The sequence below is a fragment of the Colossoma macropomum genome, unplaced genomic scaffold, assembly GCF_904425465.1.
Source record: "Colossoma macropomum unplaced genomic scaffold, Colossoma_macropomum, whole genome shotgun sequence".
NCBI lineage: Eukaryota > Metazoa > Chordata > Actinopteri > Characiformes > Serrasalmidae > Colossoma > Colossoma macropomum.
Window position 1 is genome coordinate 1,889,576 of NW_023495878.1, and position 16,528 is coordinate 1,906,103.

A 16,528-nucleotide genomic window follows, 5' to 3' on the forward strand; every position below is an offset into this window, starting at 1 on the left:
TCTTTTCTGCAATTAAGTAAACTTCTTTGTGTTTTAATACAAATATTATGATTTTATAATGGTACTGTGCAAAACTCTTAGGCGCCTAAGCACATTGTTTAAAACCATTTATCTTCACAATCATTGCATTTATGATCGTAAAACCACCGTAGATCATTAGAATAGATGCTAATAAACATAAATACTGTGAAAATGTTTTAAAGTACTTGATCTCTTGTAAAGTTAATTTGAAGAATAAAGTTTGGTTCTAGATTTCTCCTGGGTTCCACCATAATTCCATTATAAACACAACTGATTTTTATTAAATGAAGCATTGATTAGCCAGGCTAGGTATTGGATGATGAGTATAAATAATACCGGGCTTCCTTGAGGGCAGCCTAGTATGAATATAAATATTGTTTGTACTTATTGTAATAAATGAACACATTTATTGTAATAAATTGAACACATGAATGCTTAAAATAACAACAATAAAAAAACAAACAGCCTAGATAAATAGCTTTATGGTTCAAATTTTGTCAGGTGCCTAAAATTTTACACAGTATTGTACATATATATGTCTATATCGAACCTTGCATCTCCAAAATAATCCAAAAATATGACAAAAAATGAGGTTTCATTCAGACAGTGAAAATATGTAATATTGTTTATATACTACATACTATGTAAGTATTTTAACTTTTTAATATAGTAAAATATGTTTTTCTATATTTGTCCCATTTGTCTTGTGTAGAATTCTCTCAAAGCTCAAATTACTAAGCATACATTAGCCAAAAAGTGCTAATATGTGTCATACTACTACTACTACTAATAATAATAATAATAATAATAATAATATTAATCATATATGTATTTAGTGTCATTTGACATGAGACAGAATATGGTATTTATTCTTTATTCTTATGAATTTGTTTTTTCATAGTCAAGGCAAAACAGACTATTCTACTCTATTCTATCTATCTATCTATCTATCTGGCCCCACTTCACAGGTGCCTTTCTAAAAATACATTGCTTGCATGGCTCTGAGATGTTGCATAATTCAGCCAACTCACTGAAGCTCAAAAAAGGAACAAGGTTCACCTTCGTGCATCAGCGTCATTTTATGGGGTTGCCAAGCAACCAAGGTTTGCTGGATGGTGTCTGAAGAACGTGTGCAGCCAAAAACAGAAAAAAAAAACATATGATACGTACGATCATCTCTGCTGACTAAGGTGTGTTCTGTGTGCAAATGAAAATGTGTATATCAGGAAAAGGGCAGAGCAGCGTTCATATGAGAAGCAGCGTACGCTGTATATGAACAGGTGAACGGAAGCCTCACCAAAAACAGCACACAGTGGTGCACAAGATACCTTATACATTAGGCCACGGCCACTCAGCAGCAGAAGGAGATGTACTGCAGGCCAAAAAGTGTGAGAGAAAAAGTGAAAAAACTTTGCTTTTCAAAAGACAGCAAACAGAAATTCCACCGATTTTACAAAAATTCTGCATAATGGTGGTTAAGATGTAAACAAAGTTGTTCAGCGGGGTTTACATCTCAGAGACTGAATTATGCTGAAAACATTTTGTTCTATGTTAATATGTTCATTAATATAGAACAAAATGTTTTGGATAGTCTGCAGCAGACAGCGAACTGATTATTCATTAGATTTGTTTGTGGTGATTCTCCTGCAGCCTGAATCAGATCCACTCACGTTCAGATGCTTCCGAAGTCCTGAAGAACTGAAACAGGTGTGTTTTGTGACTAAGCAAAGACAGCTGATGTCAACAAAACTGTCAAGGCCTAGCTCCAGCATATCTTACTGACCTGTTGAAGCATTATAGCCAGTCCAGACTTACTGCAAACTCTTTGGATCACTTACGGCTCAGTAGGTGGAAGATCTTTCCTCATGTAGCTTCTAAACTCTGGATTCGAGAGAGAATATTAGGAATGCAAGCTCCATGTTTTGTTTTTTTTAACAGATTAAAATTTGCTTAGGCTAGCAGTATTACGGCTCATTTTGTCTTATTGTTTGTAACTGACCAGGTCATTTTATCTTTCTAGTGTTTTCCTTCTATTCTTCTGTCAAGCACTTTAAAGATTTTGTAACTAAAATAAAAAGTGCTTAATAAATAAAGATTTATAATAATTATTGATGACTGTCCCATATAATCCACTAGTGTGAGTGTATATCACGGCAAACCAACGGATTATTTTGGAAGAAACTTTGATTAGATGTCAATAAGCACGTGTTGGTTGCTGGCAAATTGATTTCATTCCGAAATGCATAACAGACCATTTTCAAAAATGTTCTTTTTTTCATGACATATGTTGTTAAGAGTGGGCATCACATATAAAAGAAATAAGCTCACCGGACAACAAATTAAACTGCTGTGACTGAAATGTACCTAATAGTGTGTAATACCTCCACAAGCATGAATAACAGCTGTGATTTGATTTGGCCTGGACTGGACAAGTTTCTGGATGCAGGTGAAATTAATGTTCAGCCACTCTTGCATCAAAGACCTGTGCAGTTTTGCCAGATTCCGTGGATGCCTTCCCTGGCGTCTTACTCACTGTTCCAGGTCGTCCCACAGATTTTCAAGAGGATTCAAATCTGGGGGTTTTGCAGGCCCAGATGTGTGAAAGCTCCTGAATCTTCACCATGCCAATCAGTCACATTTGCAGCCCTATGAACACGAGAATTGTCATCTTGGAATACAGTGATAGGAATGTTATGTTCCTCAGTAAGATGATGAGTAAAAGGGCAAAACCTGGTTGTCCAGCAGTTCAATGTTGGCACTGTGGATTAAATTTAGTGTCACCTCAACTAAAGGACCCATTTCCACATAATTAAAAGACCCCCAGAACATCACAGAGCTCCTCCAGCTTGAACCACACCTTGCACGCAGTCCTCATTGAAGGCATCCTGAGGTCTGCGATGAACACAACGCCCAGCATCATTCACATACAGGCAGAAATGAGATTCATCTGACCAGATAACACGTTTCCAGTCATGAACAGTCCAGTTTTTGTCTCTTTGCCCACTGTAACTGGGCAACTTTGTGAACAGAAGTGAGCAAAGGCCTCTTGAGTGCCACTCTGCTCCCTATGTTCATGGTATGCGGTTCCCTGCGGAGAGTTCTTTCAGAAATTGGTTGTGAAGAACCTGCGCTGACTTCTAGAAGCAATTCTTGCCTGGAAGCAAAACGATTTTTATTCACAAGCTGTGAAACACGCCGGCGGTCCCTGTCCATCAGCTTCGTCTTCTGGCTACATTTCTGATGAGAATTTCCTGTAGACTGGGATTTTTGCCTCTGCTGGTCAACCCGTTACTAAAGTTACCGCCACCTTAAACACGCAAGTTCTTTAGTAAAGAAAATTGTTCTATATAGAACCATGAACACTCAAAATAAAATAATAAAAGACTAATAAAAGACCTTTTTGAAAAGAGTTCTATATAGCACCAAAAAGGGGCTCTTCTATTGTTACAAAGTCAACTTGTAATAACAGAACAACCCTTTTTGGTGTTATATAGAACCCTTTTCAAAAAGGCTCTATATAGAACCATCTACAGCACATTCTCCATCAATCTGAAGAACGCTTTCACCATGTAAAGAACCACTTACTCATGCGAAGAGTTCTTGAGTGTTCATGGTTCTATATAGAACCATTTTCTTTAGTAAAAAACCTTTGAAGAACCATCATTTGTATTAGTTGTGTACTTTAACACATCTTGGCCTGTAATGTGGGACACAGCTGGACAGCAGCTAGTCCCCCCCTCTGCTCCTGCCTGAAAATATTCACACCCTCCCTGCCTCTGGCTCTCTCTGACAATGCGAAGGATGGATCAATGTTCCAGCTCAAAGCTGGAGGAAAGATAAGGGCTCTCATTTAAAAAGCAAATGGACATTATCACCTCTCTCTCCCTCTCTCCCTCTCCCTCACACACACACTGAGTGATGGCATTTAAATCCAAACACGGCCTTTTCGAGCACACAGTCAATATGCTCCAGTGAGATAAACAGCACTAATCTGCTTCCTGTTTCAAGCGGCTCCGATCACAAACACGCCACACAGTTTCCATCCAGGTGGAGCGGATTGGACAGGAAAAAGGGAAGCTGCTGCCAAACCGCCGCTGCTCTGGTGCTGCCCTGGACACAGCCAGTGTACTGGAAGCCCACCGTGACCCTGCTAAGCACAGCTGGCAGGAGTAGAACACCTCAAAACAAGAAACAGTGATGGTGGGAAAGAGTCCTTGTTGATGTAACAAAACAATGGAAAAAGTCATGGTGCTCTCCATAGTGATTCCTCTGTAACGGAAAAAGACCATATTTGATGTCACACATCAGCTTTGAGTGAAAATTGTAAAGTGAACAATGAACCATGCAAAAACAAATATTGAGACCTTTACACAATCAAAATATACACTCACTGTCCACTTTATTAGATACACCAACTCCTATCTACAGTCATTGTCCATTTTATCAGCTCCACTTACTATATAGGTGCACTTTGTAGTTCTACAGTTACAGACTGTAGTCCATCTGTCTCTCTGCATACTTTGTTAGCCTTTCTTTACCTATTCACCAATGGTCAGGACCCCCACAGGACCACCCCTGGCAAAGGTGTTATTTGGGTAGCGGATCATTCTCAGGAGTGACGCTGACATGGTAGTGACGTCATTTTGCTCCATATTTTCAAAGGGACGCAGGTCTGGACTTGCACCCACGCTCTTGATTATGCAGCTACGGTGTTGTCATGTTGATTCAAGAATGGACGTCCCTGAAAAGATGTCATCTATAAGACAGCACATGTTGCTCCAAAACGTTTACATATCTTTCAGTGTTAATGGCCTGGGGCACAAACACACCCCCATACTACGACAACCCTTGGCTTTTGAACTTCATGCTGGTAACAATCTGGATAGTACACAACGTCCATTATGTCCATAAATAATCTGAAAGGCTGACTCACCGGACCACAATACATGTCCCCACTGTGCATTAGTCCATTTCAGATTAGCTCAAGCGCACACAAGCCTGTGATTTGTGAATGCAGCTAATAAAGGATGCTCCTTTTATACCAAAGCATGATTGCATCACCCGTTTAAGATGTTTTCTTAACATTTTACAATGTTCCTAATCTTAATTTGCCCCTTTCAGCTTTTGTGGAACATGTTTAAGGCACCAATTTCAGAATGAGTGTATATTTATGAAAAAGAGTCCAGCTGATAAGATAAAACATTACATATCTTTATACTGGATTTGCAAATCACTGCTTTCAGTTTTTACCTTTCTGGAATTAAAGATAAAATTAAAAGATAAAAACACTGCTTTTCCTTCTGGGTTGTAATGCTGGAGCCAATCCCTGTGATCATAGGGCAGACAAATACAATCACACACACATTCACACCTAGGGGCAATTTAGCATGTCCAATTGGCCTGACTGCATGTCTTTGGACAGTGGGAGGAAAGCAGAGCACCCAGAGGAAACCCACACAGACCCAGGGAGAACATTCCCTGGTCACCCAGCCGGGTATCAAACCCAGGCCCTTCTTGCTGTGATGGTGACAGCACTATCTACTGCTCCATCGTGCCACCAACAATAAAATACAATTAAATATAATATATCCTACGACGCATACAGTCAAGAGCACTTGTAAATGCTCGAAAAGCACTTGAGCTGGAACGAGCTGTGTCCATATAGCGCTGTGGTTCAGCAGGATCTTTACAGAATTGTAGGGTGTAAAGAAGTAAGTCACACAGGTTTCACTCAGAAAAATCATGCTAATGCCACAGGGTCCATCTGCAGCAGACTATCTACAACATGACTATCACATCTGGAAAAAAATACAACCACGAATGAGGTATTATCATTTTATTATAACAAAGAAAAAGCTGTACATTTCCAATGTTGAGTTATTTATTTAGTCTGACTTGTAAATCTGGGTATATAAGTAAACAAAGGATTTACAAAAAAAGCTGGTACCACCATGTGATACCCATATAATCTTTTTCTCCATCACACATTCATTAGCATAATCCTTTGACAAAAGGAAATTAATCTCTTCAAATCTACTTCAGACCCATTCTCCTTACAGAAGAATAGCGTGCTCTTACCCAGTCAGTTCAGCTCAAGTAGATGAGTCCAGTGGAGGGATTTTAAGGACAGTTTGACCTCAAATGTACCGTGAATCCCTTTAAAAGGGCACTAGACACAAAGTCTTAGACGGCTTTGTTAATTTGATGGAGGAGGTGGAGGGGGAGGTGGTGGAAGGTGGAACATCATGCCTGGGTAAGGGCCTGGGGGCCAGGGACCCACACCCATGTGAGGAGGAGGCGGTCCAGGGTAGGGAGGGAAGCCTTGACCCTGGAAGGGAGGATGGAAGGGGCCAGGTGGAGGGAATGTGTAGTCTGGTTGGAAGTAGGGGTTACCTTGGGGCCGAAAGTGTGGATTTCCTTGGGGTTGAAAGTGGGGTCTGTTTTGTGGCTGAAAGTGGGGATTGGCATGGTAGTTGCTGTGGAAGCTACCGTGAGGATTGTGGTACCCAGGGTGGTCACGCTGAGGCTTCCGGTTCTGGGGTTTTCTTCTGGGGGGTTTCTGAGGTTTACAGGTAGGGTTATCATCATCTGTTGAAGAAAAAGATTCAGTTAGTAGCCCTTTCAGAGCAAACAAGATAGTAAACATGCTAATAAGCTCTATGATGGAGGAGTAACAGAAGTACCTGGTTAAAAGTGGAACATCATTTGCTAATAGCGGGATCAAGAGTAGTGTTTGGAAGAGGTGTGTTTAGTAGATTTGTTGCAAAGAACTGTGTCTGGCAACAGTTAGATAAAGAACATGCGAGGAGGTGGCGGTCCAGGGTAGGGAGGGAAGTGTTTGTTAAAGAACAGTGCTTGTTAATGTGATGAAATGTGGCATTTAGTAGAGACGTGGTACAACGCGTTTGGTAGACTAAGTAAACGGCTGTGGTTTTCTAATAACGAGAAAAAACAGCGTTTGGCAGAGGTGGTAAAGAGCTGTTCCTGTGTTTTATGCAGGTGTAGTAAATAGCAGTTCGATTGGTGGTAAAGACCCGTGCTTTGTAGAGGTGTGGTGGGGTAGTGTTTGGTAGGGAAGTGGCAAAGCAGTGTGCAGTAGAGATGTGGTAAACAACACTGATATAACATAGTGCAGTGTTCGTTTAATCTGTGGTGAAGAGCGGTCTTTGGTAGCTGCACTAAAGGTAGTACTTTCCAAACGGTGAGATAAACCAGTGTTTGGTAGAGGTGTGTTGAGCACCACTGTTTGGCAGATTTTGAAAACAATGGCGTTTATTTCATAGTAAAAAAGCACAGTATCCGTTAAGATTTGGTAAAGAGTAACGGTGACAGGTATAGGACACTGTTTGGAGGGGTGTGGCAAAGAGCAAGGTTTGGTAGAAATGCTGTAAAGAGCAGTGTTCGGTAGACAAAGTAAATGGCAATTACTTCCTAATTGTGAGCAAAAGAGTAGTGCTTGGTAGCGGTGTGGTGAATGTTAATGTTTTTACAATGGTGAGATGATGAGCCGTGTCTAGTAGAGATGTTATTAAGAGCAGTGTTAGCCAGAGGTGTGGTAAGCAGCAGAGTTTAGTGGACATAGTAATGGCAGTGTTTTCCCAATAGTGAGAAAAATTGTGTTTGGTAGTGGTCTGGTGAATGTTAGTGTTTTCATAATGGTGTGGTAAAGAGCAGTGTTTGGTAGAGGTGTGGTAAGCAGCAGGGTTTAGTAGAGAAAGTAAAGTCAGTGTTTTCCTAACGATGGGATAAAGAGCACTGTTTGGTATATACACACTGTGGTATAGTTTATAGTAGAGATGCGGTTAATAGCAGCGCTTAGTAATGGATACAGAGCAGTGTTTGGTATAGATGTGCTCTGGTGTAGGTTTGGTAAAGAGCAGTGTTTGATACAAGTGTAGCAAAGATCAAAGATTGTTAGGGGTGCGGTAAAGATCAGTGTTTGCTAAATGAAGTAAATGTCAGTGTTTTCCTAATGTGAGATAAAGAGCACTGTTTGGTGTAGATGTGGTGTGGTCTAGTTTTGGTAGAGGTGCAATAAATAGACATGTAGATGTGTGGTAAAGAACTGGACCACCGTTGCACCTTTGAGAGAACATTGACATTGTTTGTACCTTGATGAGTGAAAAATGTACCTGCACAGAACCTTTATTTCTAACAGTGTAGGGGTGTCGTAGAGCCGTGTTTAACAGAGGTGTAGTAGATTGTATTTGATGCTGTGACTGACCCGAATCAGACTCCTCCCGGTTCTGCTGCTGATGCTGCTGTCTCTTCTGCTCTTTCAGCTTTTGCTTGGCCAGCCTTTCCTGTTCATCATCACTGAAGTCTAGAGCCTGAACAAAGGCACACGGCCATTAACACAATAACTCCACACAAAAACACACCATTAGCTACCTGCAGTCTACTCACCAAAGAAGGGAACTCACTAATCCTCAATGATCACTATAATTTGGAGCTGTCCAACACAGACATTGCAATTTTTGTCCAAGCTTTATGTAAGATTGAGGCTCTATTCAGAATGTGTAAGTTAGATTACATAAATATCAATATATTCAATCCACAAACCTACATATAAACGAAACAGATAGACTGCAAGTCTAGAGCCGCTTCTTTAGAAATATTAAAAACTGCTACAGCTGTAGGAACTTGAACACCATCCACAAACAGCAATGAGCCTCAGGACAGGCCAAAGTATTAAAGAAACACACTCACCTCTGGGGGAGGCTCCTGGTCATTTTTCCAGGAAGCATCTGATCCTTTCATTCTACAGTCAAGGACAAAAATATTTAACATGAGCGATAAAATAAATACCTATATTTAGCATTTTATCTAATGTCTGAAACGTGCAAAACGTGCAAGCTGCTCCCTGAAATGATGGATTACTCACTTGTTGAGCTGCTCAGTGAATATGTAGTCGGTGAAGTCTTTGATTTTTGGGGCAAAGAAAACTGACTCCCCTATTCTGAGGTTCCTCTGCTCTATGTCTTCTTGAGAGTTGAACCTCAAGATGTAGTACGGCTGGCAAACTGGGCCAAAGACTTCAAACACCTATGAAAAAAAGAGACGTCAGTCTGCCGACTATAGAGCTAAAAAGACACACACAAAATATTTTATTACATCTAGTTCAGATAGAGAGAAATTCCAAGAAAGCAGGAATGTGAAATCTGCCTGCTGAGAACTCACCCTGCCGACAGCTGACCTGTCCTTGTTGAACAGGACACTGTCATCGTTCAGTGGTTTCGAATCTTTTTTTGACTCAATAATGACTAGAGAACAAAACATCAAACATAAGATGTGTTAATTAATCATATAATTTTAAAGATCATTCCTGACTCCTCAATATTCACAGTTGTGTAGAAAATTGGAATATGATGAAAATTCAATGTGCTAAATACATTTAAAGACAGCGATACTACCTGACTATCTAACAAAGCAGACAGGGGCCAATTAGCTGTAATCCTAATTAGCACATGCTTTCAAACAGAGGTGCCAATATGACATGTACTATACACTGACCAGCCACTTCGTTAAGTACACTCTTAAAACAGTTGGTTCTTCAGGGGTTCTTTAATGAAGAAAATAGTTCTATATAGAACAATGAACACTTTGCATGATTACAGGGTTCTTTGCATGGTGAAATGGTTCTTCAGACTGATGGAGAATGAGCTGTAGATGGACCAAAAAGTACTCTTCAACTGTTACGGTGCTGTATATAACCATAAGTAACATATTTTCCATCAATCTGAAGAACACTTTAATGATGCAAAGAACGGTTTAATCATGCGAAGCGTTCTTTTCATGGTTTCTATATAGAAACATTTTCTTTACTAAAGAACCCTTGAAGAACCATCATTTTTAATTATGACCACCTCCTTGTTTCTACACTCATTGTCCATTTTATGAGCTCCACTTACTATATAGGTGCACTTTGTAGTTCTACAGTTACAGACTGTAGTCCATCTGTTTCTCTGCACACTTTGTTAGCCCCTTTTTACCCTGTTCTTCAGTGGTCAGGACCCCCATGGACCCTCACAGAGCAGGTACTATTTGGGTGGTGGATCATTCTCAGCACTGCAGTAACACTGACGTGGTGGTGGTGTGTTAGTGTGTGTTGCGCTGGTCTGAGTGGATCAGACACAGCAGTGCTGCTGGAGTTTTTAAACACCTCAGTGTCACTACTGGACTGAGAATAGTCCACCAACCAAAAATATCCAGCCTACAGCGTCCTGTGGGCAGCGTCCTCTGACCACTGATGAAGGACTGATGACCAACACAAACTGTGCAGCAGCAGATGAGCTGTCGTCTCTGATTTTACATCTACAAGGAGAACCAACAAAGTAGGAAAGTCTAATAAAGTGGACAGTGAGTGGACACAGCGTTTAAAAATAAATTGCACTCCCCCACTTTCAAAGCTGGAACTTTTAATTTGTAATTTCTGGAGTTACTGTAAAAATACCTAGTTGGTCTACGACGCTTGAGATGACTCCAATGGGCTCCATTTCTGTGTCCTCAGGAAGGCTGATGGTCAGATTTTCCACTGCAGGGAGGTCCTGCACAAAAACAGGACAACCTTCAAATCAGCAATATGAACTGTTGAGATACAGAAATCATTTTTATTCATCCTAAAGCCAAGCTCATCCCAAGCCTCAGAAAATGAGATCCACATTTCAGTTCCACACACACACACACACACACACACACACACATATAAGTGAAGTATGTTTTTTCCTTCTCCTGTAAAGTTACCATTTTGGACATACAAGGTTTTCTTCTGACATCAGCGCGATACATACACACACACACACACACACACACACACACACACACACACACTATATATATATATACACACACACACACACCAAGGCACTTGGGAAGAGTGCTAGTGTCTCTTTTTTTCTTCCTAGCTCATTAGATTGTATATAGCTCTTTATATTATATATTTATGTTTTAAACTATGTCTCAAAATGCTAACTGTCATTTACAATGTGTCAAAGTCTTATGACAAACTGATCAATAGAAATGGTTACATAGCCTTAAACTGAACATAAAAACATTTGTCCTTCACCTGTGAAGTTACTTTTTTGGAGACATGAGGTTCTGTTCTGACAGTAACAAAGAGCTTTAAACCATAAAAATCAAATATGCTTGAAAATATCAGGAGGCCTCCAATCACTCCAGAGCTATAGCACATTGGAAGGCTTAAGACAGATTTTTTAAGATCATCTGTGCTGACAATCGATCGATTCTGTGATCAATTGAAATTGGCTTCCAATTTAAAAAATTGCCACAAAGGAAATTTTTCAAAAATCAAAGATTTGGTCCTGGAGATCTACAGACCTGGAGAGTTCCAGCCCTACACCCATTAACTAGCACTTGACTGAGCCAATCAAGGCATTTAAATGTTACAGCCAGGTGTGCTGTGATTAAACTCTCCAGGGTGGGAGATGACCAGGGCAGACTTGGGCATCCCTAGTGTAGAGTAAGCAAGGTAAGTTGTGCATTATTAACTCATTGAGATGTAAAAAAAAAAAATCATTCAGAGTCACTAAAGTGAAATGCTTTAATCTAAAGAACGCTGCTCAGCCAGAATTGTTCACAGTGGTGGTAATAGGAACCAGATGTCTGAAGGGTTTAACACCTCTAATAGCTACATGACAGCAAGTTATTAAATGAAAGGGTTTTTTTGGCTTTGTTTTGGCTTTTTTTTAAATCCTTTAATGGCAGATTGTTACATGCAGAGCTTTGTAAGGCAAAACAGTCATCAAGAAAACCACTATTGTACCAATCGCCAGCAAATAAAACTGCCATATTTGCACTGTAGACATCACAACCCCTGGGTCCTATCAGCACCACTGTAAAGAGTCAGTAAGATTCTCCACATTGCACCATTCCAAAGCAAGATAAAAGTATTTTGTTGACATCTCAATATTTGATTTATACAGAATTTGAATTATACAGAAACAGGAGGAGTGTGCACAGCACACCTACCGCTCTGCACCCCTTCAGTTAGGTTCCCTCACCTCAATCAGAAGTTCGTCTTGAGTCTTCACTGGCTGTGGTCTCTTCCCAGGAGCATGACCGTCTTCTTGATCCTCATCTTGGTCACACTCATTCATCACCAAGCTTATGACACCAGAGGAAGAGGAGGAGGAGGATGAGGAAGATGTGGATGAAGATGAGTCAGAGTCAGAATCACTGGGAAGAAAAAAAGAAGAACTGTATTTAATAAAAAAAAAAAATCCAATAGCATTTCAAATAAAAGCACATCATGAGTCAAATGTATCAGTACAATTAAAATTAAATACAACTTGTATTAGTGCATAAGTACTAATCTAGTTATTTTTACTTATTTTGTTTTACCTCATTTTACTGTTTTCTATTGTTTTTTGTTTTAAATGCCTTAATTTGTATCTTTTATTATTTTAAATTGTCCATATCCTACATTTTTATTGCATTTCATTTTTGCAATGTCCACTCACAACATTTGTGGCTATTTTCTATCCTCTTTTCATCCCTTATAATTAAACAATTTCCTGTTACTGTACTTTTAAGACTGATATAAAATAATTGAGCTCTGTTCTGATTGGCTGGCCTGTATCAGACCTCATTCAAAAGTATTCTAACCTGAAAAAGTAACACACTTTAGAACTTCAATATGAAAACTGCTAATAAGCTGAATATCACTGCTGTCGGAACAAAACCTCGTATTTCCAGTTTTTACGTTTTTCAGTTTTTGACATAATTTGAAAGTGCCTGTTGTCCTTTACATTATGTGTAAATTTTATGATGAACCGACCAACAGAAACGACCTAAAATTACTTGGAAAAAACTCTGGTTCCATTGACTTACATTAAAGGTAAAGTCTGTTTTTTCCTTCTCCTGTAAAGTTATCATTTTGAAGATACAAGGTTTTGTTCCGACAACAGCGACATGTGGATTTATGTAAATGAGTTGGTTCTCCTGACATCACAGAATCAATGCAAGCAACCAAGCAACACAGGCTGTTTTTGCAGCATAGTTTTATATACACAGACTGTATGGACCTGGTATTGGTACGTTTTAAAACTTTCACAATGTTTACATTTTACTTCAAACACCTTTATATTAACAAAGCAAGAGAAATTCTGTTTTCTGTGATATGGCCCTCTAATTATATCTCTCCACTTTATTTCACTTTCTTTTCTACACTTTTATTATTACAGAATTCTATTCACTGATTTTAACCCCTTGTGTTGGTGTAATATTGTAAATGAGCGCCACCCTCAATGTAGCTCAACTTCAGATAAAGCCTGATTGATCAGGCTCATTATGACCAGAAGCTTATGGATCAACATCAGTGGTTTGTGTTACTTTACCTATCTGAGAGATCTTCTGAGCTGTCCTCTCTATACTGCATGCTCAACAGGGCCAATGATCCTCCTCCACCATGCGTAGGACTCACTATGCCTTTATTCACCGCCTCACTCTGAGAGCCACAGCATGGATCTTCTTCCTGGTCAGATACTCTTATGTCCATGGGCTCACTCAGCTGCGGGTCAGCCTCTGCTGTACTCACATCAGACGCAACATCATGGCACTGTGGTGCACCTTTTCCTGCAGCACTGTTCATTTCAGACACCTCTGGTTTCTCATGTTCACCTGGCGGCTTGTGACTCACAGGCTCACTCAGCTGTGGGGCGGAATCTGCTGTAGCCAGGCCAGGTACATCACTGTGGCTCTGCAGCGCACACTGATCTATAATCATGTTGGTTTCTGAGGAGTCCTCTGGTTTCTCATGTTCTTTTGGTAGCTTGACTTCCATGGCATCTGTCAGCTGTGGGGCAGCCTCTCCTATAGACAGCTCAGGTAAACCAACATGGCTCTGCAGGGCACTTTTTTCAGCAGTGATGATGGTTTCTGGTAACTCTTCTGGTTTCTCATGTTCCTGCAGTAGCTTAACATCCAAAGCCTCACTCAGCTGTGGAGCAGCCTCTGCTGTACCCACAGCAGGTACAGTGTCATGGCTGTGAAGTGTGAGTTCTTCTGCAGGACTGGTACTTTCTTGTTGCTCTGGTTTCTCACGATCATCTGGAAGCTTGACACCCACTGGCTCATCTGCTTCAGGCTGGGATTTGAAAAACCAAAACATAGTGAATAAAAATGCAATGCAACGTGAAATAAAAATGGCAAGAACATTAGTAAAGCACTATCATCTGATAAGCTGAACCTAGCCATGATGGCATGCCTTGTAATGTTGCATATATGATAAATGTTTAATGTAATTTTATGACTGTCTTTGTCCTTTTGTTCCTGCCCAGTTAGTACAGTTAAAAAATTAGCCAAACTGACTAAACTGGCACATTCACAGAAATGTACACCGATCAGGCATAACATTATGACCACCTCCTTGTTTCTACGCTCATTGTCCATTTTATCAGCTCCACTTACTACATAGGTGCACTTTGTAGTTCTACTATTACAGACTGTAGTCCATCTGTTTCTCTGCATACTTTGTTAGCCCCCTTTTACCCTGTTCTTCAGTGGTCAGGACCCCCATGGACCCTCACAGAGCAGGTACTATTTGGGTGCTGGATCATTCTCAGCACTGCAGTAACACTGACGTGGTGGTGGTGTGTTAGTGTGTGTTGCGCTGGTCTGAGTGGATCAGACACAGCAGTGCTGCTGGAGTTTTTAAACACCTCAGTGTCACTACTGGACTGAGAATAGTCCACCAACCAAAAATATCCAGCCAAGTTACATTAGTTACATTTGTGAAGCTTTGTGAAATCGGTTATAAAATCTACACTCCTCTGAATTTTTTGTTCGAATTTTGATAAATAAATCTTGTATTGTTCAACATGAAGCCTATTTAATTTCATTTAGTTACTCACATATTCACATCTCAAATGATGTCAATTTGTTTTGGGACACCCTGCATTTTGTCCAACCCTGAACGGTGACAGTGGAACAAAAAGTTGAGCTGTTTATGTGCAAAGCAGGTGTTGATTGCGGATATTCAGGATTGCAGACTTTATAAAACGTGCAACTCTGTAAATCCTCTTAACCCTCCCACTGTTTCTCTATGGAGCTTCTACTGGAACCATGTGTTCAGAGTTCAGAGCAGCTTTGTTTTCTTTCCCAATGACCAGCTTAGCTGAAGGGGTGACGCACGTGGTTACGCACATTAACGCAACCTTTAATAAGAACTGTATATTCGAGTATATACATGTTTGCTCGAGCTGAAGTGCTAAATAAACAGCTCATGCCTCTTATACGCCCTGCTAAAGCACCCAGCGCGCTGTCTGAGAGTAACTACAGTAGGTTAACTACACTCAGCTGTAATGAGCTCTACAGAAAGAGCGGGGATCCCGAATCAGACTGGGAGAAGCTGAAAAGGTGTAAACTTTACCTGAGCGGATATGAAGTCGTCAGTCACTAAACTCTCCATGCTGCGTTATTAAAGCGCGGTTGTTTAAGACTTGATGCTGAGAAACTCAACCATGCTAGCTACACATGCGGCACACACACGCCTGCAACGCCTCATTTCCGCAGAGAGTATTTATTTCACAATAAAAGTCTCGTATTCCTGTCGTGGTTCGGGGTCTTTCACTCTCAGATCCCAGCCTTATGGAGGACCAGATTGGCCAAATTGAAAAATAAACCAAATTAAAAAAATAAATGTCTCAGTACATTAATCAATAAATTATATATATAGAAAAACTAAATAAAGCATATATTGCTTATTGTGATTGTAATTATACACAGATTTCCTTTTTCTGCAGTTTTATATTTCTCAATTTATTTATTTCTGTATTATTCATTTTGTTTTATCAATGCCATTTTTATATATTTTTCTGTATCTATATTTTTGACAATTGTTTGCTTTATTCATTGGTTCATGTATTAATTTATTTGTTTGTTTTTAATTAATTCATTTTTTTCCATTAATTCATGTTGTGCTGGTACAAGCGGATCAGACACGGCAGTGCTGCTGGAGTTTTTAAACACCTCAGTGTCACTGCTGGACTGAGAATAGTCCACCAACCAAAAATATCCAGCCAACAGCGCCCTGTGGGCAGCGTCCTGTGACCACTGATGAAGGACTAGAGGATGACCAACACAAACTGTGCAGTAGCAGATGAGCTATCGTCTCTGACTTTACATCTACAGGGGGGACTGACAAGGTAGGAGTGTCTAATAGAGTGGACAGTGAGTGGACACAGTGTTTAAAAACTCCAGCAGCACTGCTGTGTCTGATCCACTCAGACCAGCGCAACACACACCAACACACCACCACCACATCAGTGTTACTGCAGTGCTGAGAATGATCTATCACCCAAATACTACCTGCTCTGTGAGGGTCCATGAGGGTCCTGACCACTGAAGAACAGGGTAAAAGGGGGCTAACAAAGTATGCAGAGAAACAGATGGACTACAGTCTGTAACTGTAGAACTACAAAGTGCACCTATATAGTAAGTGGAGCTGATCAAATGGACAATGAGCATAGAAACAAGGAGGTGGTCATAA

At 40.2% G+C, this 16,528-nt stretch overlaps 1 protein-coding gene across 1 annotated transcript; it reads right to left on the reverse strand.

Annotated features, from left to right (window-relative positions):
* Window positions 1-5,859: 5,859 nt before the first annotated feature.
* naf1 (nuclear assembly factor 1 homolog (S. cerevisiae)) lies at window positions 5,860-15,539 on the reverse strand. The gene is made up of 9 exons (XM_036563839.1): window positions 15,410-15,539; window positions 13,377-14,125; window positions 12,042-12,216; window positions 10,475-10,568; window positions 9,202-9,284; window positions 8,906-9,066; window positions 8,731-8,782; window positions 8,246-8,351; window positions 5,860-6,609 (listed from the first exon to the last, which is right to left on the reverse strand). The coding sequence occupies exons 1-9, from the start codon at window positions 15,446-15,448 to the stop codon at window positions 6,218-6,220; spliced, it is 1,851 nt and encodes a 616-aa protein (XP_036419732.1). The 5' UTR covers window positions 15,449-15,539; the 3' UTR covers window positions 5,860-6,217.
* Window positions 15,540-16,528: the final 989 nt, after the last annotated feature.